The sequence below is a fragment of the Neophocaena asiaeorientalis genome, unplaced genomic scaffold (assembly GCF_003031525.2).
Source record: "Neophocaena asiaeorientalis asiaeorientalis breed wild unplaced genomic scaffold, Neophocaena_asiaeorientalis_V1.1 scaffold129, whole genome shotgun sequence".
Taxonomy (NCBI): domain Eukaryota; kingdom Metazoa; phylum Chordata; class Mammalia; order Artiodactyla; family Phocoenidae; genus Neophocaena; species Neophocaena asiaeorientalis.
Window position 1 is genome coordinate 7,755,312 of NW_020172446.1, and position 25,831 is coordinate 7,781,142.

Below are 25,831 nucleotides of genomic sequence, written 5' to 3' on the forward strand. Positions count from 1 at the left end.
AGCAGCTTTATTAAACAGCAGCAAGGACTGTTTCCATGACCTGGAGCTAGAGTGGGAGCCCAGAGCTAGGAAGAAAACCTTCTGCTTCCCAGAGAAGGGAGATGCAGTTCACAGGAGTCAGAGCTTGGAGCTCTATCTGACTGGGTCAACAATTGGGGGCAGGTTTCTTTAGTTTTGTTTTTAATACAGCCAAGCAGCCTGCTCTCTTTCAGCACGATTATAACACCCTAAGCTCCCAGCTAGAACTCATTCTCTGGAAACATCTATGTGCCTAACCTAACACCAAATCATTTCTCCTCATCCATTTTATCAGTGGGATGGTTTTTTTAAAACCTCTTTGCCAAACCATCAAACTAATAATTGATTAAGGTAAGAATCCTGAATGGATGTTAAACAGGATATATGCATAGTCTCAAAGCATCTCCCCGTAAGATACTTATTAATTACAAAGGGAAATAGCACCAGAAATGGGACAAATGAACATGATGTGCCTCGGATACGATGCACTTAGAGGGGTGAGACTTCATTTCTGGGATATTCCTGCCCAAAATGCATAACCTGAATCTAACCATGAGGAAACATCAGACAAAGACAGGCTGAGGAACATTCTACAGTATAACTGGCCTGTACCCTTCAAGAATGTAAGGTCATTAAAGACAAAGAAAGATTGAGAAATTATTCGAGATTAAAGGAGACTAAACAAAAGTAATGCATTATCCTGGTCCAGAAAAATTTTTTTTTCTTTTGCTGAAAAGGACATTAATAGGACAACTGGTGGTATCTGAATAAAGCTTGTAGATTATAGTATTTCTTCATTGTAAATTTCGATTTTGATCATTGTACTGTGGTTATGTAAGACAGTGTCCTTGTTTTTTAGGAAATACACATTGAAGTATTGGGAGTAAAGACGCATCATATCTGTAACTAACTCTCAAATGGTTCAGAAATATAAATTTCTGAGACTACATATGTATATATGTAAGATATATATGAGATTTTGTATATATAGAGAGAGAGACAGAGAATAAAGCAAATGTGATAAGAGGTTAAAATGTTAACATTTGGGGAATCTGGATAAAGGATGGGAATTCTTTGGACAATTCTAACTTTTTAGTAAGCAAAATATTTCAAACTAAAGTTTTCTTAAAACAGAATATATATAATTAGTGATAATCCGCTTATTGACAAAACTTTATTATTAGCTCTCCCAGTCTTTTCTGAACTATCTGTCAATGCCAAATTTTTAAAATTTAGAAAATTAATATACTATTAGAATAAATTTGCCTGAAAAATTAAAATGAGAATCTTTGCTCATCGGGAACCTGATCCTCCCTCTTCCTGGGCAGACGAGCGATAGGAACAGTCACCCTGATTATGTTGTTCTCTTATTTCTATTTACCATTCGTGACTGATGCATTGGGTGTTAACCAAAACTGGAGCTGAAGGCTTACATAACTGAATTAATATAGAGCATTCTTGTACAAATATTGGACAGTTGTGAGCGTCCTATGATTACCTAGAAATATACTTCTGCTACCTGAAGCTTTTCTGTGCCAGCATGAACTACTTTTGGCTTATTTTTATTTTTGGAGGTTCAATGCATTCCAGCTAACTGTAATTATTACTTTTCAATGCTCATGTTATCACTTCTTTGATCCTGCTGATTTTTCTGTACCCCATAAGACTGTCTAAATGAATACTGACAGCATACCCCAGGGGGCCAGGGCCTGAGTGGGAACAAAATCTCCTTAGATATCATAGAATCAAGAAATTTTACTGTTTTTTTTCCCTCTCTGATTTCCTGTAGTTATGAGAAAAGTTTTCTGTGACACTATCCATCTGCTAGGGTATAGGTCTGGTGGGCCATTCAGCCTGAAGGCCTGGGCAGGACCTGGGCAGGCAGGTATGCCAAAGGGCATCCTCTCTGCAGCGCGGGGCAGGTGGGCTCCAGTCCAGTCCCCACACAGGACCCTCACCACACCGTTGTCAGAGACTCTTGCCAAGGTAGGCAATGTATTCATATGCTTCATTAAATACGTAGCAGGCACTTTTTGTGAACATAAGAGAACGAGCCTTGGGGGTGGTTTGGAGACGTGTATTACCCACCAGTGAGGTCCTGGGCAAATTAACACCATCTCAGGAACTCTATATCCTCCTTTGTACAGTGAGGGGCCTAAATGCTGTCTGAAGACCCTCCCAACTTTAACATTCTTTGAAGATAGGGGAGCAGGTACTTTTAGGGGGATGGCTCCCAGGAGAGTCTGGGCTGAGCTGAGTCACCTGGAAGATGGCAGAGGGCTCAGCATAGAAGTCCAGGATAGGCTGGGGATGGTCCCTCCGGCCCTCGGGGGTCTGGAGTTGGTAGCTGACCTTGACACTGATGTTGGAGAAGCAGTCCTCCTGACAGAGCTGCAGAGTCACCAAGGAATGCAGGGTTGGAGTTGGATGTGGGGGAGAAGATGACAAGGAGAATACTTTTAACTTTGATGCAGTCACAATAAGAAATAAACAATGAAAGTGGTAAGCCAGGATTCTGAAGCCTCTTCCAAATAGGCCCGGCTGTGAAGAGCACTAGGAAAATCTCCCTTGATCTGCCATGGCCTCGGGCACCGTAACTCCTTATGGTTCCTGCCCCAATCACAATGGGATTCTGGCCGTTAGGAGTTAAAAACTGGCCTGTGTTTTATTCAGAGTACAAAGGGGAGCCACGAAAGGGAAGAGTCACGGTCACATCTGTGTTTACAAAGATCTTTCTCCAAGCAACATGGAGGATATACTAGAGAAATAAAAACTGAAGACCAGGAGATAGGCTGGGATGCTGTTTGCCATTCTCTTTGTTTATTGAGCCTTTTTGCCAGGTGGGAGCTTTGAACACCTGAGAGTAGGTGAGCACGATTCCCAGGTGGAAAAGGTAGTTATGCTTTATTTAAGGAAGCCACAGATTTGCTAGAAACTCGTTCTTAATCCATTTAACAGTCAACACACATGGGAACAGATGTGTATTCAGAAGCATAATTTACGAGTTTATTGGACTAAATGATCCTTTTAGGTCCACAACTCTGGGTCCTGTCAGGCTCTGGGTCCTGACAAATACATCTTTCATGTCTCTAGGCACATTTGTCGGGAGTAAACTTTTGTAAATCACAACTTTTGTCTTTCTATTTCTACTTTCTCTCGTTCAGGTTTTCTGATGTTGACTCACGCAAGGGACCTCTGCCCCACTTTTATTATCAGGTGAGGGAGGGAGCCCTGTTATTTCCAATTTATTACCAAGAAAAATGTCAGCAATTAGAGAATTTCCCTCTTTGTCCAGTTTCTAGGAAGCTCAGAGATCTACTTAGCGTTCAGTTTCGGTAGGTTTCTTTTCTTTCTGGCCACTCTGCACAGCATGCGGGATCTTAGTTCCCAACCAGGGATCGAACCCACACCCCCTGCAGTGCAAGTGAGGAGTCTTAACCACTGGACCGCCAGGGAAGTCCCTCGGTAGGTTTCTTTAACTTGGATTTCTGGTACCATGACTCCCACCTCCCATGCCATCATGTGGTTTTTTTTTTGGCCGCATCGTGCTGCTTGTGGGATCTTAGTTCCCTGACCAGGGACTGAATCCGGGCCCTCAGCAGTGAAAGCACAGAGTACTAGCCACTGGTCCGCCAGGGAATTCCCCCATCATCCGGTTCTTAATCTATTATGATTATTTCAGTTGCCTCATTTGTGTGTATGGGTACGTTTGCTTCATTGCATGCACCTCAGTTCTTTTCTCAACAATACAGACCCCTCTAGACTTTTTTGGAAACTCCTCCACTTACCTCTCCCTCTGTGGGAACCAGCAGGAAGGGCTCACAGAGACGGGGGCCCGTGCCCCACTCCCTAAGGGAGCTCTGACACAGCCTCTCATCTGAACACTGCAGCCTTTTCCTCTGCTTCACCACATCCACGTCCAAAGTGAAGTTCAGAGAGGTCTCTTTGAGGCCTGGGAATGAAGACCAGGTCTTCCTGATGAGACTGGGATGGGCAAGCCCCAGACAGAGGGCCCTCCCATGAGTCCCTCCTGAGTGGTGCCCCCACGTAGGCACTTCCCCAAGTTTCTTCTTCATTTCAAAGGTACTTTTCTCATGTCTTCTGGCACCCAGCTAGGGTCCCTCAGTGCACCAGCCCCAAACCTGGAGCAGCACATCCCAGGGGCTGAGTCAGTCTTCCCTAGGGGAAGAAGCGCTTAGGGAGGAGGCTGGGATTGAGGGGGGAAATGAGGAGGAGCAAAAAGTCAAGGAATGGAGAGAGAAACCACAGAGTAAAACCTGAGGACAGCAGAGCTGGAAGCACCTTGTAGCCTACCTGGGCCAGCTCCCTCACTGTGGAGAAAAGAAACCAGGGCCCAGAGAGTGAAAGACGCCCTCCCAGTGTCACACAGCCACCCAGCAGCTGCCATGCGGGCTCTGTGGCCTGAACCTTTCAGCCTATACAGCTGGAACGGATAGGCCTGCCCTTTCCTAATTAACAGATTTGATCATGGGCTCTTGCAGGAAAGCCAGCCCACCTGGGAGAGTACATTCTGACCTGCAGGAAGACATCCCCAGGATTGTTACTGAGAGATTGAGCCCTGGGGACGGTTGCTGGGGGGTTGTTCTGGCGGGGATCTCTTGGGTTGGCGGTGAGCACCTGGGCTGTGAAAGCCATGCCTTCTGGAAGTTCTCCCAACCAGTGCCAACTAAGGGGATGGGAAGGGAGGCCAGGCCTCCGGCAGGTTATCCAATCCCCCTGGGCCAGGGAGACACGGTGAGCAGGGAAGGGGAGAAGATGTAAATCAGGGAGAAGGAGGACAGGCACTTCTCAGGAGCCCTACGCACACACACAGGCGTGGGCACAGTAGGTGGAGATGGAAAAGTGCCGGCCTTTTTTGAGTCTTCTTTCAGAAACTCAACCCTTCAACCCAAGCAAGGGATCCAGTGCCCCTTTTCCCAACAGGATCAGAGAGACCCCTTCAGAGTGTGGACTTGACAGCAGATCACCCTTTTCTGGGGCGGTTCCCATTAAATTGAACCTAAGGTCAAAGGAGCTAAAGTCTAACAGAGGGATTTCATAACACCCCGCCCCCACCCAGCCCTCTTTTCCTGGCCCCCACTGAAGCCAACAGGGACTGACCACAGCACTGGACGGGTCAGCTAGGCTGCCTGTTACCTGACTCAGCAGCTGGGGACACATAGCTGATTTCAAAACACAAAGTCACATTCACGTTGCTGTAGAAGCCAATGGGCAGTGCCTTGGGGGTGAAGGTCATGGACAGCTTCAGACGAACCACAGGTCTTGAGCTAAACAAGACAGCAAAGAGGACCATGAGAAGGGACCACAGGACTTCTGGATCGGTGCCTGGGCTCTTCCTTCATTCAGTGAATATACATTGAACACCTCGCTTATGCCAAGTGCTATTCTGAGTCTTCAGGATACTACAGGGAAAGAGATAAGCCCTGCTCTAGTGGGAAAACAGACAACAAGCAGATAAACAAGAAGAAACAGGAAAATCCTATGTACAGGAAATGCTATGATAAAAATAAAATAGGATTGGGACTTCCCTGTCAGTCCAGTGGTTAAGACTCTGTGCTTCCATTGCAGGGGGCCCGGGTTCGATCCCTGCTCAGGGAACTGAGATCCTACATGCCGCGCAGTGTGGCCAAAAAATAATTACCAAAGAAATAAACAAAATAGGATAAGGTAATAGAGACTGGGGGCTACTTAGCTGGTGGTCAGGGATGGCCTCACAAATGAGGAGACATTTAAGTTGAGCTCTGTTACCGAGAAAGAGCCCGCTCTGTGAAGATCTAGGGGAACTGTGTTACAGGCAGAAAGCACAGCTGATACAAAGGGCCTGTGGTAGGAATGAGTTTGCTTTGTTTGAGGAACACAAAAGTCAGCATAACTAGGGCACAATTAGTGAGACAGAGAGTAGTAACTAGTGGTGGGGATGGAGGGGTCTGCAGGGCCAGGCCATGGTAAGGAATTTCGATTTTACTCTAAGTGGGAACCACTGAGGGGTTTTGAGCAGCAGAATGAAAGGGTCTCTCTGGCTGCTGTGTGGAAAATGGAGCACAGGCAGTGAAAGCAGGGAAGGATGCCATGGCAGTGGTCCAGGCGAGAGGTGACAATGTTATGAACTACTAGGAAGTACTTTGGAGGTAGAGCCAACCAAAACTTGCTGGTGGGATGGCAGGGAAAGGAAAAGGAGGAATCAAGGATGACTCTTGGGTTTTTATCCTGAACAAATGGCACCCTTGGCTGAGATGGGAAGCCCAGGGAGGGGCAGGTGGGGAGAAGGAAGGGCGGGTGGGAATGAGTGCTTTTTTTTTTTTTTTTTTGGCTGCCCCATGGGGTTTGTGGGATCTTAGTTCCCTGACCAGGGACTGAACCCATGCCCTCTGCAGCAAAAGCACCGAGTCCTAACCACTGGACCGTCAGAGAAGTCCCCTTTTTTGTTTTTTTTTTTTTTTTTTTTTGGTGAGTCCATTTTTAGACATGGTGACTTTGCGATGCCTGTGTTGAATAAACAGCCGAGTCTGGAGCTTCACAGAGAGCACAGGGCAGACTGGTGCCCCGCCAGATTATTTATAGCCATGGGACTAGATCACTCACTTAGGGGTGGGGCACAGAAGCTCTGAAATTAATAATAGTAGTCATAGCAGCCATCACTGAGCACCGTGCTAAATACTGTGCATAGATCCTCTCAGTCCTCATAACTCTGTGAGGGAGGTGCACTGTTATTCCCATTTATAGATAAGAAAATTGGGACTTAGAAATTCTGTCCAAGGGCACACCGTTAAGTGCAAGCTGAGGTTCAAACCCGGCTGGGCAGAGCCGGCGCCCTCAACCACTGCACTTACTCCCTCCCCTCAGCGCCTGGTGTCTTCACGAGGTCACTTAGGGCAGGGCACCTGGGTGAAGCTGCCACAGCAGACCCCTACCGGAGCACAGCCGCCCGGCCCAGAGCGCCCACGGCGATGTCAGCAAGGCCGTCGCCACTGAAATCTAAGCCACCTGCCACCGACGTGCCGAAGTACTGCAGTCCTGGGGCCACCACTGAGGCTCTGATCCTCTGTGGATCGAGAAGCACAAGGTGTCAGGGACGGAAAGGGGTTTCCTTTTGGTTTAATTCAATCAGCAGACTACCCTTTGTCCCCACCCCAGGGAGCCATCAGCCGAGGAACTGGAAAGAAAACGTCAAGGTTCTCCCAGGGAGGCTTGAAGGGGGGTGGGGCTTGACAGGGAGAAAGGACAGCAGGGGGTGGGGAAGAGTAGGCTCGTCCCAGGAAACAGTCAGGGGTCAGTGCAGTGGGCACAGGGAGTACTGGGCACAAGCAGTCCTCATGTGGGGCTGAGGCGAGGGTGGCTCTGAACTACGTTTCAGAAACACCACTGAAGGAAGATGGGGAAGAGGAAGGAGCCAGGGCAGGGGTGGTGGGGATGGAGAGGAGGGGCCGGATTTGGGAGACAGTAGCCTCTTTAGGAGGCAGAGGCTGATGCGTTGAGCTGAGGTCCGGGATTAGCCCGGGTTTCTGCTGTGAGCAGTGGAGGGGTAGGGCTCAGAGGAGCAGCAGGTCTAGGGGGAAGAGGATGCTTTCAGCTGGGCATCCTGAGAGTGAGATGCTGGAGGCCATCCAGGTGAGGGGCTCAGGAGCAGCTGGACACACAGGACTGAAGCTTGGAGAGAAACTGCAGCTGGATGTGAGTGAAAGTGCCCATAAAAGATGTAGCGTGGAAGTTGGCAATGGATTCCTGGGGGGTGAGAGCTAGGCTTGGGGTGGGGGGAGGGGTTGGGTGGGAGACGGGAGCCAGAGAAGGGACAGAGAGAGGAAAGAGGATCTGAGGCAGGTCCGTGGTCAGGAATGCCAAAGAAGGAGGGAGTCACAGGTCAGGAAAGTACATGGATGTTGCCACAACCTCTAGCCCCACTGGAAGGGTCTGAGGTGAGAACCTCCAAGTGACTTCTGTCCTTCAACCCTCTGGGACCTGCCTGGCACTTAGGACTGGAGCTGGCTTGGGTCTCAGGCCATCATATCTGGGGAAGGTCAGAGTCCCAGAGTAGAGGCAAGAGAGAGCCCTGCGGATCACCTGTGGCTGGTTGGTAGAGAGGTCAGCCAGCTGGTTGGCAGAGTTTCCATTGTAGATGTACACGCTGCCGAAGCCTACACCATCATCTGCCCCAAAGTCTTCCAGGGGGGCCCCGATGGCCACATCTGTGAGCCCATCCTGACTGATATCCCCCACGGTCGCCATGGCAAAGCCAAATCGCGCATAAGTTAACCTGGGGTGGCCACTCAGCGTGCGTACCAAGGAGAAGGAACCATCCTGTAAGGCAGAGAGGCAGCTCAGCCCTCAAGACAGGGATGCGGGGTGCCCACCCCACTGCCACCCCAGGGAGTATGCTCAAGGACTTGTTGATTCTGATTCTCCAGCAGGGAGGGAGCCTGTGGCTCAGAAGAGGCAAGAGACCTTCCCAAGTCTGCACAGTGAGTGAGTGGTGAAGCTGGAGTCCTCCTGCCTTGCAGTCCAGGACCAAGAGCTGCAACCCTCTGCTCCCATGATTGGGGTACTGGGCTGGCGATCAGGAGGCCTGGCTTCTCGCCTTGGCTCCACCACACACTTGCTCTATAAACTGGAGCAAGTTTCAACATCACTGAGCCTCAGTTTTCTCATCTGTAAAATGGGAGTAACAGCTACCTCCCATAGTTACTGTGAGAAACAAGTGAGATCACAGACAGGATGCGCTTTGTCAACCGTGCAGCTATTTGCGATGTCATCATCATCAACATGAGATGATGGGGTGCAGGAAGTAAGAAAGTGGGGGAGGGGACGGAGTGAAGCAGTCGCCCCACCAGGCTGCCATCCACCCTGAGCTCCCCATCACCGCCCTCTGGTGCAAGGCAGGGCCGGGGTGCTCCCAGCCTCTGTCACCTCGGCCCCAGGCTGAGCAGCCACAGCCTCAGCCACCTTGCGAAGATGGTGACTCTCCCACCTGCTTGTTCACACGGTACATGTAGACTCTGCCCTCCTCGCCTTGAATGTGGTAAAATGGGGCGGCCACCAGCAACAAGTCTGTGGTCCCATCCATGTCGACGTCCACAGGGCACAGCTCAGAGCCAAAATAGGACCCCATCTACAGGCCAGAGGGAACGCAGCTCACAGGGAGTGCTGGGGAGGCAGCCGCCACCGCCAGAGCCCTCAGCAACGCTGGACTTCTGCTCTTGCTCTTCCTGGGCCACCAACTTCGGGTCAGACCAGATCAATTTGTTCACCAGAATAACACAGGAGACTGGGTGAACAGCCTGATCCCCCACGATGGGGGAAACCAGCTGGCGCTCAGACACGCAGAGCCGGGGCAGAGGCTGAGTTCTGAGACCTGAGTTCTGCCCAGGCTGGGTCCCCAACCCACTGTGTGCCCTGGAGCCCACCCCTTTCCCTCTGGGACCTCCAGATCCCTATCTGTAATAACGGGGGCGGGGGTCCTTCTCCAGCAGTACCTGCTCGCCCTCCAGCACTGGTACAAAGTTGGTCTCTCTGCTCTCCTTCCGGAGCTCAAACACAGCCCCTTGCTGCTTGTGCTGTGGAGCCCCTGCCACATAGGAGAGGCCACAGGCCTTGTGCAGCACCGCCACCGAGTAACCTGTTGGTGGAGGGGGGGGATGTGGAACTGTCATCAGGATCTCCCATCGGGCCACTCCTTTGCCCCGCCCCCCTTCCCAGCCAGGACTTCGAAGTAGCTTGGGCAGGGAGGCAAAAATGGAGAGACTATCTTCCACATCCTTTTAAAATCATCAGCAGTGGCTCCACTTACCCATGCGGCTGCTCACACACGTGTGTCCCACTATACAGATGGGACAGACACACACGATCATACATACAGCTTCACTCAAAATGCACTCCACACACGTTCATCACAAACGCAGTGCATGAAGACTGAGGAGGGGTGAAGGGTCACCCACTGCCATTACTAACAGAGAGGCCCTACCTCCCTAGGCAGCTGCCGGGACCTGGCGCTTTGGTACCAAGCAGGCCTAATTCGCAGCCTCAGGCTCCCTAAGTGGGGCCCTTCCCTCAGTCCGTGTGACCGACCTGGGCCCTCCCCAGCTAGGAAGTGCACTGCAGCCTGTGTCCCTGTACAGGCCCCGCCCACACCCAGGTAGCCTCCAGGCCCCGCCCTCACCCAGGTAGCTGTACTGCACAGCCTTGGCATCCACCGCCGTCTGGTTCAGGAAGCGGCCCTTGCGGCTGCTCATGTTGTAGAACAGCGTGCCCCCCGACCAGTCGAAGGCCCCTACAGCACCGAGCAGCACCTGCCCCTGCAGGGGACAAGGGTTGGCGGCCATCTGAGCGGGAGGGACCCAGGGCCAGCCAGGGTGGCGTCGGGTCTACCTGCCAGCACAGCAGACCTTGCAGGGGGGATGAGGGGCATTCAGTGCACCCGGCCAGAGACGCAGGAGGAAGGCGAGAGGCAAACACTGGGTTCCTGCCTTGTACCCATGACCCTGTCAGGGCAGCTGTCCCTCCAGTACCAGCAACCCCTGGGGCAGAAATCCAACCCGGGGCCCAGATATTGAGCATTTTAAAAAGTATGACTGAGGGACTTCCCTGGTGGTACAGTGGTTAAGAATCCGCTTGCCAATGCAGGGGCCACAGGTTCAAGCCCTGATCCGGGAAGATCCCACATCCCGCAGAGCAACTAAGCCAGTGCGCCACAACTACTGAGCCTGTGCTCTAGAGTCCACGAGCCACAACTACCGAGCCCTCGTGCCACAATTACTGAAGCCTGCGTGCCTAGAGCCTGTGCTCCGCAAGTGAATCCCCCACTCGCTGCAACTAGAGAAAGCCCACGTGCAGCAACGAAGACCCAACACAGCCAAAAATAAATAAATTAAATTAAAAAAAAAAAGTACGACTGAGCAAAATGGGGCTCATGTCCTCCAAGTCTGCACAGCCTGAGTCTGGCACCCAAGGCCCACCTGTGTCGACTGATGTGCTAACCGCGCTTCCACCACATGCAAGGACGGTGTCCTCACTGCCCGTATCCCTCCCCGTCTGTGGGGAACAGGGCCTCTGGTGGGGAGAAGTACCCGGCTTGGTAGGTAAGCCCACCCAGGCCTGGGTATTACCAGTCTGTGTTAAGGAAGCACTTAATCCTTGAGCGCAGGACGAAATGACCTCCTGTTATAAACAGGGCCATTCTCTCCTCGACCTCAAAGGTCCAGGTTAGGGCGAGCACACAGAAGTGTTTTCCTTTGTCCTAAAATGGCTCTTTCATGGGACTTCCCTGGTGGTCCAGTGGTTAAGACTTTGTCTTCCAATGCAGGGCGCGCAGGTTTGATCCCGGGTTGGGGAGCTAAGATCCCACATGCCTCGGGGCCAAAGAAACAAAATATAAAACAGAAGCAATATTGTAACAAATTCAATAAAGACTTTAAAAATGGTTCACATCAAAAAATCTCTATGAAAAAAAAAAATCTTAAATTGGCTCCTTCAGAGGCCTCACCACAGGGCACTGAGAGCCAGGGGACCCTGAGTCCCTGGGAGTCGCCGGGGCCCCTCCTCTGTGGAGAGCCTGCCTGGTGCTGAGTCGGCCACGTACCTCGTCCAGGATCTGGGCGCTGAACCCGACCTGTGCCAGCTGGTAGTGGAGGGCATCTCCGACCGTGCCTGGAAGCCAAGAAGCCCAGTGAGACTGCTGTGGGCCAAGGTGAAGGGAGAAACCAAGTCAGGGAAGGGTCCGGCTTGGCCTCCTCCCAGAGGGAAGGAGGTTCTGGTAGGATGGGAGGAGCATCAGGTTGGAGTAGAGCTCTGGGTCCTGCTTTAGTAGCTACTGGCAGCATAGCTGGGAAGAGGGCCGTCCCCTCCCTCTTCCTGGGCCTCAGTTTCCTCACCTGGGAGCTCCTGGGAGCAGGAATCATGCCCCAGTCACCCTTCTTCCTCCAGTACCAGAAAGAGCTTCTCATCAGAGTTTCATGGAATTTGGGGGAAGTGAGGAAGGCTGGGGATATTGTTGCCTTTTTAGAGATGGAACAGCTGAGGCTCAGAGAGGTGACAGGAGTCGCCAGAGTGCCACATGGAGGGAGGACTGGAGTAGGGCTGGAGCGTGGGCCTCGGGCCTCCTGCTGAATGCCGAGGGGGCTGCCGCAGGGTGGCCAGGGACCTGGAGCCTCACCTTCCACGCTAATGATGCTCTGTTGCAGTTTGCTCAGCAGCCCATCCAGCGCTGAGTAGTTGGTCACCTTGAAGGCATGGTCCTCATCGGGGTCCGAGGCGATCAGCTTCAGCTCGTTGTACGCCCTAGTTTTATTAAATGCATCTCCCACCTGCACAGAGGCCCTGGGTCAGTGGGCTAGCACCGCGAGGGCTCTCCAGGCCTCCTTCTTTCCCTGCTCCCTGTTCTTCCACACACTCTACGTGTGTTTTCCTGAACACACCGGCTCCTCACCCCTGCCCACGCTATTCCCTCTGCCTGCAGAGCCCTTCCCGCCTCCCCTGTGCCCTACGTCAGCTACTCCTCTTTGTCCTCCGAGACTCAGCTCAGCACCCGCTCCTCCTGGAACCTTCCCTGACATCCCTCCTGTGGGCTCCCAGGGTGTCCACTGCTCTCCTCATCACTGCTGGGCGAGTGAGCTGTGACCACCACTGGGAAATGAGCCGTCTTCGGGGAAGACCCTGAGTGGGGTGGGGAGTGCGGGGTGCATGGGACACGGGGGCTGAAAGAAGAGAAGTTGGTGTTTGTGAGTGCAGCAGGGTTTGGGTAAGCTGCTTACTGAAGCCCTTCTAGGAGCCCTGGCTTCTCCCCACCCCAGGCTGCACAGGGTCACGAGGTACCCCCAGCACCTAGTTCTTACCCCAATGGCAAAGCGCTCAACACCTTGCATCTCTGTGGAGTCGATGACAGTTGTGAGGTTGAGGGGGTCCCCGAATATGTCCCCATCAGTGAGCACCACCATGACCTTGGATGCCTTTTCTCTAGAGCCATGGCTTGGTGTGAAGATGTTGTCTCTAAATCGGGGAGAGTAAAGGGAAAGAACTTTGCCAAAGGGATGACTGAGCCCTGGGGAGATTTTATTCACTGACCTGTTTTAGAATTGAAGAGGATTAAGGAGCCCTCCTGGGAGAACAAAGGCCCAAAGAGGGGTGGTGATGTCCCTGGGTACACAGCTGCGCGGGTGGAGGTGAGGCTGCAACACAGGCGTTCTTACCCCTCACCTGCCCCCAATAGAAAGGTGCTGGACAACTAGAGAAAGCCAGTGCACAGCAACGAAGACCCAATGCAGCCAAAAATAAGTAAATAAATAAATTTATTTTTAAAAAAAGAAAAAGAAAGGTGCTGGACAGCAGTGGAGTCTATTCCTCGTGTGTATGTGTGGGAATAATAATGATATTAAAAACAGCGGCTAAGATTTACATAGAACTTAGACGCCAGGCATTCTGTATGCACCGTACATATTTTAAGGCAAGTACTATTACTATTATTATTAATCATTATTACTGGCCACGCCTTGCGGCTTGCAGGATCTTAGTTCCCCGACCAGGGACTGAACCCTGGCCTCAGCAGTGAAAGCGCCAAGTCCTAACCACTGGACTACCAGGGAATTCCCTATTATTCTCATTTTAAAAGTGAGAAAATTGAGGCTTCCCTGGCGGCGCAGTGGTTGAGAGTCTGCCTGCTGATGTAAGGGGACACGGGTTCGTGCCCCGGTCCGGGAGGATCCCACGTACCGCGCAGCGGCTGGGCCTGTGAGCCACGGCCGCTGAGCCTGCGCGTCCGGAGCCTGTGCTCCGCAACGGGAGAGGCCACAGCAGTGAGAGGCCCGCGTACCGCAAAAAAAAAAAAAAAAGTGAGAAAATTGAAGCATAGAGCAGTTAGGCAACTCACCCAAGGTCTCAAGAGTACAAACTGTTGCTGGGACTGAACCCAGGGAGCCTGCTGCCCACTAAGCCCCTCTGATAAGCACCGTGCCCTACTGCTGCTCGCAGGAGTCTTTGGAGGACTGTCTTGGGGTGTCATCTATCAGTCAAGGCTGGGTTGGAATACCTCACAGTGTCCCCTTTCAGCCAAGGAAGAGCCTGAACCCTGACCCTCTCCTCTACACAGTCTGTCCAGCCACCTTCTCCAGGTAGGATGCCTCAGAGCCTCTGGGCAGGGCCGTGGACTGGCACTCAGTAGGTGTACAGGTAATTCTGTTGCCCTCACACTCACAGGACATGCTGCATGGCAGAGGCAGTCTTGGTGACACTCCCCACTTGAGTGATGTTCTGGACTCTGGCGAGGGAGGCTGTAACGTCTTGGCTGTCCTGAAGGTCAAGCTCTGTCTGGATGACTCCCCCATACTGCACCAGGGCAAAGTTGCACTGCAGGGGAGGGGCCGAGAGGGAAGGAGTTTGGCAGAGTTGCCCAAGGCCACCCCTGCCCCTTAGATGGCTCCGCCTGGAAGCAGTGGAAGAATCCACTCATTCCTCCTAGTTTCTGGGCAGGAGGAAATACTCAGGCAGAGGGAAATCTCTAAGCCAGTGGGGGTGGAGGAAGGTATGATAGTAATGGCTCCCAGTGAATCACAGACTTCTCCTTGAATCCGTGTCCCTGTGTAGTCCCCCTCTTCCACACTGACTCCGGGATAGGCCAGGTGACTTGCTTTGGCCAATGGGACATCAGCAAATGTGATATAATCAGAGGTTTGGAAAGTGCTTGCCATGAAAGAGTTGGGCTGGGCTGCTGGAGACACATGGTCCAGACAAGCGAGGGCATCTTAGGGTCCAGTCAAACAACCACGTGTCTGCAGCTGCAGGAATAACTCTAGGCAAGACCAGCAAAAGAACCACCCAGCTGAGCCCAGACCGAACAGCTGACCCGATAGAAGGAGAGCAGATCGCTGGTGGATGTTTTGAGGTGGTTTGTTCCCAGAGGTAGATAACACACAAGCTGTGTGAGTCCAGCCCTTAGGGAAGCCCACCTCAAAGCACTTCTCATAGATGTTCTTCATCATGTTGGAGATGAAGTCTTTAGCTCTCTGGAAGTCTGGGGGATCGATGCTTCCTGAGCCATCCAGGATGATGGCGATCTCGGTGCCTGGGCCAAGACAGGGAACAGGTCAGGAGTGGGCTTGGCATCTGGGGCAGGAGTGAGGGCAACTCGTCCTGCCCTGAAGGGCACCCACCCAGTTCAAGCCCTGAGGGCTCAGTTCAGGGAGGGCATCGGTGCCCTCCCCAAGAGGGAAGCCTTTGTCTCAGAGGCAGAGAGAGAGCCAGAACCTGCTCAGGCTCTGACTTGCTGCGTGAGTCACTCCCAGCACCCCCACTCTCTGGGCCTCAGTTTTCCCAGCTGTAAGATGGAGAGAGACTGGGCTGGGACTGGCCAGGCCTGTAGAATCCAGCCACTGCTCTCCATCTCTTGGACCTAGGCACACCTCAGCCCTGGAGGTCTCCAGCCTAGGGAGTCAGCTGTGACAGCTCTGGGAGCAACCAGATTTGCCTCTTCTCACCAGCTGCCTCCTCGTCCTCGTCCTCTGTCTCCTCCTCCACCTTCAATTCCCGGCGCGGCCTGGCTGTGTTCTCCATGCTGCCTTTTTTGTTCCTGGAGCAGTCTCCAGCATCCACAGGGACATCAGGGTCCAGTAATTTTTCTTTAAAAAGTACACACGGAAGAGCTCAGAGTCAGATGGCCTCCTCGTTCACCTCCAGGTAAGCCTGCTCTTAGATCTGCCCTGGTTCCTTCACATGGGGCCTAAGCCTGCCTTGCCCTCTTCGGGCCTCTGTGTCCCTCTGCATCTACCACGGGCTGGCGCCTCTTCTTGCAGACCCCAGGATATCCCTTCAGAGCTGTCCAACGAGGGTCCAGTCCTTACCAAGGTCGGAGAAGTAGACCTGGGCACGGGGACGGAGGTCAGGGGCCAGCAGGATGCAGTTGCCTGTGAGCTCTGAGCTGAGGCTCTGGGGCCACCGGGTCGTCACTTGAATGCAGATCTAGAGGAGGGGGAGAAAAGGAGGGGAAAGCCCCGGTCACCCCCAGCCCAGGCCCCCTCGTCGCAGCCACACCCACACCCCCACGTCAGAACCCAGTGGCTCAACCAGGCAGGGGACGCAGGGACAGCGTGCTCACCCCTCACCAGGGGTAGGAGTCGCTGCCAGGGTCAGTGTGCTGGGTCACATGGAGTACCCAGCTCACAGCCGCTGTCAGCCCTGGGGCTGCCGGGGATACAGCTGGGCTCAGCCCTGAGAATAACACGCCAGTCAGGACTGGTATCCACCACGGTAAACCACAGGGGTAGCACCAGCTCCCCAAGGCCCTCCACCCTCCCTCGCCACGCATACTCACCAAGACACCATGGTGGTTCCGGACAACTGTCACTCCACGGTACCTCCCCTTTGGGATGGGGACATTCTCTGAAACAGTGAGGCCCAGGTAAGGAGGGAGGAATGCTGGGAGGCAACCCAGGAGCCAAGGCCAGAGGGCACAGGGCCATCTTGGTCAAAGCCCCATGAGGAAGAGCTGGCCACTCAGAGCATCCTCTAGAAGCTGGATGCGGGGGGCCTTCAAGGACAGGCCTCTCTCCCAGGCTCATTCGGTGTCTCATTCCACATATGCCCCGTGATGTCTGCTCTGTGCCCAGCCTGCGACAGATGGTGATAGGGATCCAGAAACACCTAGACCTGGTGCTGGTCGTCCAGGGGCCCCTGGGCTGCTGGGCAGGCAGGCAGAGAAGCACCAGCTGGCAGGTGTGCGCAGCACCAGGGAGGAATGGCAAGAGGCTGGGGGACTGGCCCTAGAATCCAATGAACTCTCCCCTCTCAGAGTCCTGTCTCCGGGGAATCTTACTGCCCCACATCCCCAGGGGCAGAAGTGTAGCTCCTTCCCCTCCCGCCCCACTGTGGGCCTCAGGAGACTTGCATTTTTGAGTCCCAGGATCACTCAGTCACCCTGCCGGACTGTGTGCCCTTCTGATGCAGAGATGGAGGCTGTTCAACACAGCCCCTCCCACAGAGACCAGGACTCCACCTGACATGGCCCAACGGTCGTCAGCAAAGTGGGCCTTCAGTTGGGCTGGGCAGAATGGGGGGAGTTTGGTCAACGAGCGAATTAGGTCCATTCCTTTGTTCATTCAAACAGCATTATTGAGCGCCTAATATATGGCAGACCCCACGCTAGGCGCTAGGATGGCCACAGTTAGATTGCGGGGGCGCGGGTTCCACTGAGGCGTGGTGAGTTGCGGTAGGTTGGGATTTGGAATCGGGTGGAGTTGGGTTTGCGTCTGTGGTGCTGCTCAGATGCGGGACCTTAGTCACAGTGGAAACCAAAGGACTTCTCTGAACTGTAGCTTTCTCTTCTGTAAAATGGTGTGGTTTTAAGGATTAAAAGTCCGCGAACCACTTAGCAGAGTGTCAGGTGACTCAGTAAGCACTCCATCCATTTTAGGTTTCATTTTTGTTGTTAGGATTGGGTCCGGAAAGGTGGGCTGGGGGTTAGGGTTGGGTGGGGATGGGACTGGGCACCAGGATGGAAGGCTTGCTGTGGCTGGTGGTGGAGGCTAGGGTGGAGAGACTGCAATGGTTGGGCTGGATGAGTGGGATTCCTAGAAAGGAGGTCCTGGGAGCATTCCCGGGAGCAGGGGCTGACTTACCTACTGGCTGGCAATGGAGCTCATCCTGAATGAGGGAACACTGATACAGGGGCCCTGCCGTCCTGCTGGTCCTGGGGCTGGTTACCAGGAGCCTGAGCGAAAGAGTTGGCAGCAAAGTTGAGCTGGTCAGCGATTCCCTTTTCCTCCCTACCTGCCCAGACACAGTCCTTCCATTCCAGGCCCACAGACCTACAGGTTCCCTGTGGGGAAAACTATGGAGAAGACCAGACCTGGAAAGGCAGGCAGGCTCCCAGCCCAGGATGGTGGATCTGCATTACGAGGGAGGCATGGGCTCAACCTTTGCACAGCTCCAGGCAGGAAATGGCTAAGTGCATCCCCTCTCTGCCTGCTGGCCTACCCTGACAGAAATGGGGTGATATTGGTGGTAAATAAGCACTCGCTGCTCTTTGATGGCGGTGGGGGGAACCAGGAAGCCACCAGCGGCACAGCTGCTTCTGCTGGGGACAGAAGCCGTCCTTCTGTTGCCTTCCTAGTGGCTGCAAGGGCGCCTGCCCCACCTGGCCCCAGTGACAGCACTTCCTGAGAAGAGCGCACTTGTGCCCCTCTCCTAGGGGCAGGTCAGAACTGGAGGTTCTGGGCCCCTCAGCCTGGTTAAGGCAGCCTCAGGAGATGTGATTCCCAATGGCAAACTCTGCCCCCTGCCCAGGGAGACAGTAGAGAGCCAGCGTCAGCCTAAACATTCCGTGTGCATGCTGCCCAGGGAGGATCAGGGCTGCGCCGAGACAGGGAGAGAGCTCCCCATCCTAGGAGCTGTGAGTAGGGGCTGTTGGGGAAGGGGCCCGAGGCTGAGCTTGATAACACTGAACCAAGTCCAAGGTTTTATGCTGAGGGCAGTAGGAAGCCACGGAGGACTTTATAAAGGGGAAGCTTTATAAAGGGGAAGCTTTATAAAGGGGATTAGACAAGTCATGATGAGTTACAGTGGTTTGGGGGCCAGGAACGAGGTCATGTTTCCACTTCCTCACCTCCCGTTACTTGATGTTTAAAAAAAATATGAAACGTATCATTCACTTATCTCCATGGGTGACAGGATAATAATAAAACCTACACCTGTGTGTGTGCCCTACCCAGCTTACCCCAGCCCAAGCTGACTTCCACCCCGACGGGTCCTGTCAAGGTCAGTGGTGGTCCACACATCGTCAGACCCAAGGGACACCTTTCTGCCCTCATCTTCCTCAACCTCTCAACAGCCCGGGGCAGAAGTAACCGTCTCTCCCTTGAACCACTTTCTTTTTGGTTCCCCTGACCTCTCTCACTACTCCTTCTCAAACTCCTTTGCTTGCTCATTCACTGTCTGACTTCTAAATGTCACTGGTGTCCCGGGGCTGGGTCCCTGTTTTCCTCGCCCACACACTCTCCCTGGTGATTGATCCCCCCTCCAATCCCTGGCTTCAATACACCTATCAATGCTGACATTCCCACCTTTATATCTGCAATGCTAGCATCCCTCCACCAGAAGCCAGACCAGCGCAGCTCTAGAAAGCAGAATAATGACCTGCCCCGCCCAGAGAAGTCCATGTCCTAACCCCCAGAGCCCAGGAATACGCTACTTTTTATGGCAAAAGGGACTTCGTAGATTAAGTTAAAGATCTTGTGTTGGGGAATTTATACTGGATTATCTAGGTAGGCCCAATGTAATCACAAGGGTCCTTATCAGACCCTTTAAAAATGGAGGAAGGGGCCACAAGCCAAGGAATGCAGGCAGCGCCTAGAACCCAAAGGAAGTGAGGAAACAGATCCTCCCCTTGAGGCTCTAGAAGGAACACAGCCCTGCTAATGCCTTGATTTCAGCTCAGTAAAACCCTCTTTGGACATCTGACCTCCCAAACTGTAAGATAGTCATTTGTGCTGTTTTAAGCCACTAAGTTTGTGATGAATTGTTATAGCAGCCCTAGGAAACTAATAAATAAACAACTGCCCATTGTCTAATAGGCATCTCAAACTTAGAACGTTCGAAACAGAACTATGGTCTTGCTCTCCATTGCCTGAACTGAACCGTTCCATCTTCCCTGACACAATACATGGCACCACCAACCACTATGTTCTGAAGTCCAAAGCCTGGGGGCACCCTTGCTTCGTCTTTTCACTCATCCCCTTCATCAAATCCATCAGTAAACCCTGTTGGTTCTTCCTCCAAACTATATCTCTATATATAGAGATATATATATATATCTAGATATATATATATATATATATATCTATATATAGAGAACATCTCTTCTGTTTCCCCTGCCACCATCATCTTGCCTGGTGTGTAGTAATAGCCCCCTGTTATTTTTTTCTGTTGTTTGTTTTTTAAATTTGCTCTTGGGACTTCCCTGGTGGTCCAGTGGGTAAGACTCCGAGCTCCCAATGCAGCGGGTCCGGGTTCGATCCCTGGTCGGGGAACTAGATCTCACATGCATGCCGCAACAAAGATCCTACGTGCCTCAGCTAAGACCGGCACAGGAAAATAAGTAAATAATAAATAAATGTTTAAATAAAATAAAATAAATTTACCCTTGTAGATTACACCACGTCACTGCCCTGTTTCAGCTGCCTCCCGTGCACTTAGGTGAAGAGTCCACACCCCTTGCTGCAGCCCACGGGGCCCTGCACGATCTAGCACCTCCCCACCGCTGAGACTCCCCTCCTGCTCCTTTGCTCTCCAAGCTCTAGCCCCGCACTGGCCGGCTTCCGTTCCTAGGCTGCCCCCAGCTCTTTCCTGGCTTGGGCCCTCTGCCTTGCTGCGCCCCCTCTCTCCCCAACCTGGCTCATTCTTATTCCTTGGCCTCGCTTAACTGTCACCTCCTCACAAATGCTTTCTCCAACCAGCCTCACCTCACAACCCAGTTACTCTGCTCTGCATCGTCCCATTTATTTCCTTCCCAGAACTTGTCCCCGTTTGATAGCATCCTGTTTACTGTTTATTATCAGTCTCTCCCCCTAGACTCTAAGTTCCCCAAGGAAACTTACAGTCTACGGGGAGAGGAGCTTGGTAACAGTGAACCAAGTCCAAGACCTCCCAAGTTCCCCAAGTTCCCCTTGCCTCTCGTTTGCCATGTTATTTCCAGCACCTGGAACAGTGGCTGGCACAGAGCAGGGGTTTGGTAAACATCTGTTAAATGACGACTGAACAACAGCCGAGGCAGCACATGAGGGGGCTAATCTGGGGCAAGGCTGAGGGGCAGAGGACCACGTGCAGCTGAGCTCTGTGGGCTTGCAGCTGAGCCCCTAAATTAGGTCGCCTGCTCAACAACTTTGCCTCTTTCCGCAGACCCCTCCCAGCCTGAGTCTCAGCCCTGGGCCCAGCACCTTATTCTCTGCTCCCCCGTAAAGGTGGGCTCAGAACTGGGATCCAACCCAGCCACGTCTTGGTGGGGTAGGTGCAGGCCTGGAATAGCCTCAGCTCTCCCTCCTCCTTTAGGCCTTGGCCCAAGCTGTTGCTTCCGCTTGCAATGCCTTTCGGCTCCTTTTCCTGCAGAACGACCTTCCCAAGTGCCAGCTCCTCAGGAAATCTCTTCCCAAAAGAAGGAGCACCTTGACCCCTCCAAGCCCTCCAGGAAGCCCTCACCACTGGACACCTACCCTTATCCTTGGCTTTTGTTCCCACCTAGACTGTGAGTTCTTGAGAGACCACCACGTACAGCTGCACAGGCTGTTCACTGCAGAACCCAAGGTTGCCACCCATATCACAGTCACGCAATGCCGGGGGCCCGGGGCCCCGTCTGAGCTGCCTCTGCCGCCCGCCCCTTTAACCACCTCCACCATGGTGGGTGGTCTCTTGATCTCCAGGTTTACCGACTGAGTGGCTGGCAAACTAAACTATAACTGAGCTCACCATCAGCTGACAGCCCCAGGGACCCTATCACACCTGGGCTGAGTGCAGCCCATCTCCTGGCTTCACCCAGCTGTAACTCATCTCTGTCCTCAGAGTCTATTCCCATACCGCCCAGGGGGAAGGCCTTCGTTATATTCCACTCCACCCCACTGCAGCGGCCAAGTCCATGATGCTGCCAGCCCTGGCTGTTACAACTTACGTAGAAACAACATGAGGGAGAGAGAGGCACGTGTGGTCCTTGCACGAGGAGCCCAGCCTGTTCCTCTGCGGCCGGGGCGGCCAGAAGCGCGTTTCCTGCCCTGTGCAGCAGCCCGTGGTCTCAGGCTCCAAGGTTTGAGGCAGGAACCCAGAGGTGCCTCCCACCACATCCTTCCCCGGTGCACGTTCAAACCCGTGAGACCCTCTCTGCTTCAGCAGGTGTCCAGGGAGGTTTTCTTGGGCCCAAGTGGGCTCTTCCCCCCATCCCTGGGGGGCTCAGAGCCTTCTGCTCTGGATACTTCAAAGTCCCCTCTTCCACTGTGGCCTTTCAGCTTGGCATTTGTTTTTAATATATAAATTTATTAATTTTTGGCTGTGTTGGGTCTTCGTTGCTGCACGTGGGCTTTCTCTAGTTGCGGCGAGTGGGGGCCACTCCTCGTTGAGGTGCCCGGGCTTCTCATTGCAGTGGCTTGTCTTGTTGCGGAGCACGGGCTCTAGGCACGTGGGCTCCATAGTTGTGGCACGTGGGCTCCATAGTTGTGGCTCACAGGCTCCAGAGCGCAGGCTCAGTAGTTGTGGCGCACGGGCTTAGTTGCTCCACCGCATGCGGGATCTTCCCAGACCAGGGCTCGAAAAGGTGTCCCCCGTGTTGGCAGGCAGATTCCCAACCACTGCACCACCAGGGAAGCCCTTGGCTTGGCTTCTGAGGGAAGGGGGTTAAAGTCTGTTGGGTCTGAAGCTGGAGTGGTGAGGGCCCTGCTGGGGTACTGGAGGGAGGGGGCTCGGCAGGAGATGGTCACAGCATGGCCGAAACCCGGCCTCGACCTTGATGAGTGCGGGGAGTGCAGGACGCTCACACATTGCAAACTTTGTGAAAACTGAATGCTGACCCAGCGTAGAAGCCACGATCCAGCAATTCCACTGCTGGGCACCCTGTGCCTAATAAAAAGAAGTGCATTCACCCAGTGAAAGAAAGTGCAGAGCTGGGCCGGGGGTGGGAGCGGGGGTTAACTCTCGCCTGGGATGTGCGTGGAAGGGAGCACATGGCTGCAGGGGGCTTATGCGAGGCTGGTCCTGTTCTGCCTCGATCTGGACGCTGCTTACGTGGGTGGCTCACTTTGTGAACATTCACTGAGCGGCACTCTGATGACGTGCAGTTTTCTGTGCAATAGTGCAGCAACAGAACTTTATCAAGACAAAACACGAGCAATGCTTCCCTTTAATTCTTCCTGGAACCAGAACATTCCTAACAACCTTCTCACCGCCCTTCAAGCCTTTCAGGCTCCCCAAACCTTTGTGCCGGCTGACAAAGCATGGCCCACCTCCCCCATCCAATGTCTCATCACGCTCAGTTTCAGCCACCAACACCTTCCCAGCCCCCGCACCTGGCTCAGGCTGGCTTCCAGACTTCTGACCAAGCAGCTCTCAGCCCCGATTCCCCCTCCCATGCCTTCTCACACTAATTCCTATTCAGCCCCTAAGTCCCAGTGTCAAGGTACATCCTTTGGCTGAAGGACACACGTGCCTCTATGTCCCCAACGCACCCTGGATGTCCCCACAGAGCAGTCTTCACTCTTCCTGTCATCGACCAACTTGTCTGTTTCCCACAAGAGCCTGGGAGCTCCATGAGGGCATGGACTGTCTCCTTTAGTATCTTATCCCCCTAGCTTTGCCTGGCGCTGAGTAGATGCTCCATAAATACTGATGAATGAATGAATGAGTGAATGGGCCCTGCCCTCACCACTTAAATCTAATGGTCACCAGCCTCTTCACTGGACAGTGAGGAAATCAAGCATAGGGTCCGAGCCCGCTTGGCTGGCGTGGCCATGGCCCAAGTCCAGGGCTATGAGGCTGCCTCGGGAGCCACCACTGCCCACCCATCTGCTACCAAACAGAGCTCCACTCAGCCAGTAGCCCTGAGTGCCTCACCTGACTCTGCCCCAAAGCTATCTGGACCCTGGGCTCATGGCTCAGGGTTGCTGGGTCTGAAGGAAACCCCTCACCGTGGACCAGAAGCAAAGCAAAGCAGCGGCAGGTGAGGGGTGGGGTAGGGAACCAGCCAGGGGCAGCTGGGCAGCGGAGCAAGCACAGAAAGAGCCCTGCCACGAACAGGACAGGGAGAGGAAGGGCTGCTCTAGAGTAAGGGAGACTAAAGAGATACAGCCACGATACACAACACAGGAACTCTGACTGAACCCTGGCTTTAAAATGAGCAGCTCTAAACGTCATCTTGGTGACAACAGAGGACGTTGGAGTGTGTGTCGTGACCCTTCACTGCAGAACTTCTCCTAAAACCAAAGACATGTCCCTAATCAGCACACCACCACTACCTCCATCTGACAGAATCTACATTTGATTTATTTGCTTAGTGTCTATTTCCCCCAAGCATAAGGATTTGTGTCTGCTTTGCTCACCACTGTTCCCTCAGGGCCTGGTACACAGTAGTTGTTATTGTATAAATGCTTGCGGAGTGAAGGGCCATGGTACAAATAATTCTACAACTTGTCTTTTGCATTTTACAATGTGTTTCGAGGCTGATCCGGTTCATAACCACTGCACTCAATTCGTTCATTTTACCTGCTTTCAGTGTCGCATTGTATGATTCACACCTTATGTCTTCCATTTTTCTGACGATGCTTATTTCAAAACAATGTCCCAGTCAATGTCTCTAGGTGTGCCCCCAAAGTTCCCTAGGGTTGGTATCTGGAGGTGGATTCACTGAATCAAGGGCCGCCTGCATCCTCAGCTCTATCTGATACGGCAAAATGATTCTCCCAGGTGGTTATACCAACTCACATTCCTACAAGTTCCTGTTTCACCACATCCTTACCAGCAGAATGCTATCAGACTTAAAATGTTTTACTTATCTAATGGGTGGGTACAGATGAGAAGTTTAAAATACAAAGTAATGCGTATTGATCTTAAATTTGGCCAGAAATTGTGCCAAACACTTTACGTGCATGAACTCAAATACTCTTTGCAACAACCCTGTGAGGTAGGAAAATAATCACCCCCACTGCAGAGATGAGAAACTGAGGCTGGGGGTTGCGTGCCTTGCTATAAATACAGAGCGAAGCTGTCACCGAACCACGGCGACCAGATGCACAGCCTCCTCGTAACCACCACACCCGCCTGCCTCATATTTTCCATTTAAAGGAAATATTTTCCGTCACTGTCCAAAATTTCTATGTTGAGCACGTTACTTTTGTAACAGACAAAAGAGCCTTGATAAACTTTATTTTAAAAGTTTTTTAGCCTCCCCTCCCCCACCCCCAGAGAGGCCAGGGTGAGGAGAGGGGCCGGGGCTGGGAGAACGGGCCCTGAGCTAACGGCCTCTCCCCTGCTGGGGTGTGGGTTGCCCAGGGCTTGTCTGGGGGCCTTCTCAGGCTCCCCAAGGACTCATCAGTCCTCACACACCCCGCCCCGCGCGCCGGGCCCCACTCACCAGGTCTGGTTGGTGCTGGAGTCCTGATGCAGAAGTGAGCTGAGCACGTAGGGGACGTCTCCCTTGGGAGTCACCCAGGTCTGGACCATGTCCACATTGAAGGTGGCCAGGGGAGCCAGGCCTGAAGAGAAAAAAAGAACATTTAACAAAAGAGGCACCGTTATTCCATCACATCCTGCATTGTCACTATCTCCATTTTACAGATGAAGAAAGCAAGACTCCCAAGGATTTTTTTTTTTTGATGAACCACATGGCATGTGGGATCTTAGTTCCCTGACCAGGGATCAAACCCATGCCCCATGCAGTGGAAGTGTGGAATCTTAACCACTGGACCACCAGGGAAGTCCCCCCGCTACCAAGAACCTTTTTTCCATGGGAATAAGACTGGAATGCAGGCGTGTCTGACCCAGAGCTCCTGGTCCTCCCACTAAACCAAGCTGTGTTGGCACCAAGACCCCCTCCTCCAGGAGGCCTTCCTTGGTTCTGTCCCAGAGCACTTGCTACCTTCTCACACCTCCCACTGTGCACTTTCTATACCTGCCACGGAGCACATGCTCATCACCGTGTCATGTACCAAAGTTAAAATAGACTACGGGCCCCAGGGTGAGGGTCTGCATACATTCTGTCTACGTACCTGCCCATCAAGTAACCCAAGAGAAAACACATGTCCTCAAAAATACCTCAGAAAAAGAATGTTTATAGCAGCTTTATTTGTAA

General features: G+C 52.9%; 1 protein-coding gene across 1 annotated transcript in view; it reads right to left on the bottom strand.

Annotated features, from left to right (window-relative positions):
• Positions 1 to 25,831, bottom strand: part of ITGAE (integrin subunit alpha E) — a 59,379-nt gene that overhangs the window by 20,252 nt on the left and 13,296 nt on the right. Inside the window, exons 2-19 of the mRNA XM_024734341.1 lie at positions 25,115 to 25,235; positions 17,631 to 17,722; positions 16,328 to 16,395; positions 15,858 to 15,975; positions 15,495 to 15,635; positions 14,967 to 15,082; positions 14,216 to 14,367; positions 12,861 to 13,014; positions 12,182 to 12,332; positions 11,609 to 11,676; positions 10,190 to 10,325; positions 9,507 to 9,649; positions 9,002 to 9,142; positions 8,098 to 8,334; positions 6,951 to 7,081; positions 5,176 to 5,306; positions 3,807 to 3,970; positions 2,281 to 2,409 (exon numbers count right to left, since the gene is read on the bottom strand). Coding sequence (XP_024590109.1) covers positions 2,281 to 2,409; positions 3,807 to 3,970; positions 5,176 to 5,306; positions 6,951 to 7,081; positions 8,098 to 8,334; positions 9,002 to 9,142; positions 9,507 to 9,649; positions 10,190 to 10,325; positions 11,609 to 11,676; positions 12,182 to 12,332; positions 12,861 to 13,014; positions 14,216 to 14,367; positions 14,967 to 15,082; positions 15,495 to 15,635; positions 15,858 to 15,975; positions 16,328 to 16,395; positions 17,631 to 17,722; positions 25,115 to 25,235 — 2,393 coding nt within the window. The remainder of the gene's footprint in view (positions 1 to 2,280; positions 2,410 to 3,806; positions 3,971 to 5,175; positions 5,307 to 6,950; positions 7,082 to 8,097; positions 8,335 to 9,001; positions 9,143 to 9,506; positions 9,650 to 10,189; positions 10,326 to 11,608; positions 11,677 to 12,181; positions 12,333 to 12,860; positions 13,015 to 14,215; positions 14,368 to 14,966; positions 15,083 to 15,494; positions 15,636 to 15,857; positions 15,976 to 16,327; positions 16,396 to 17,630; positions 17,723 to 25,114; positions 25,236 to 25,831) is intronic.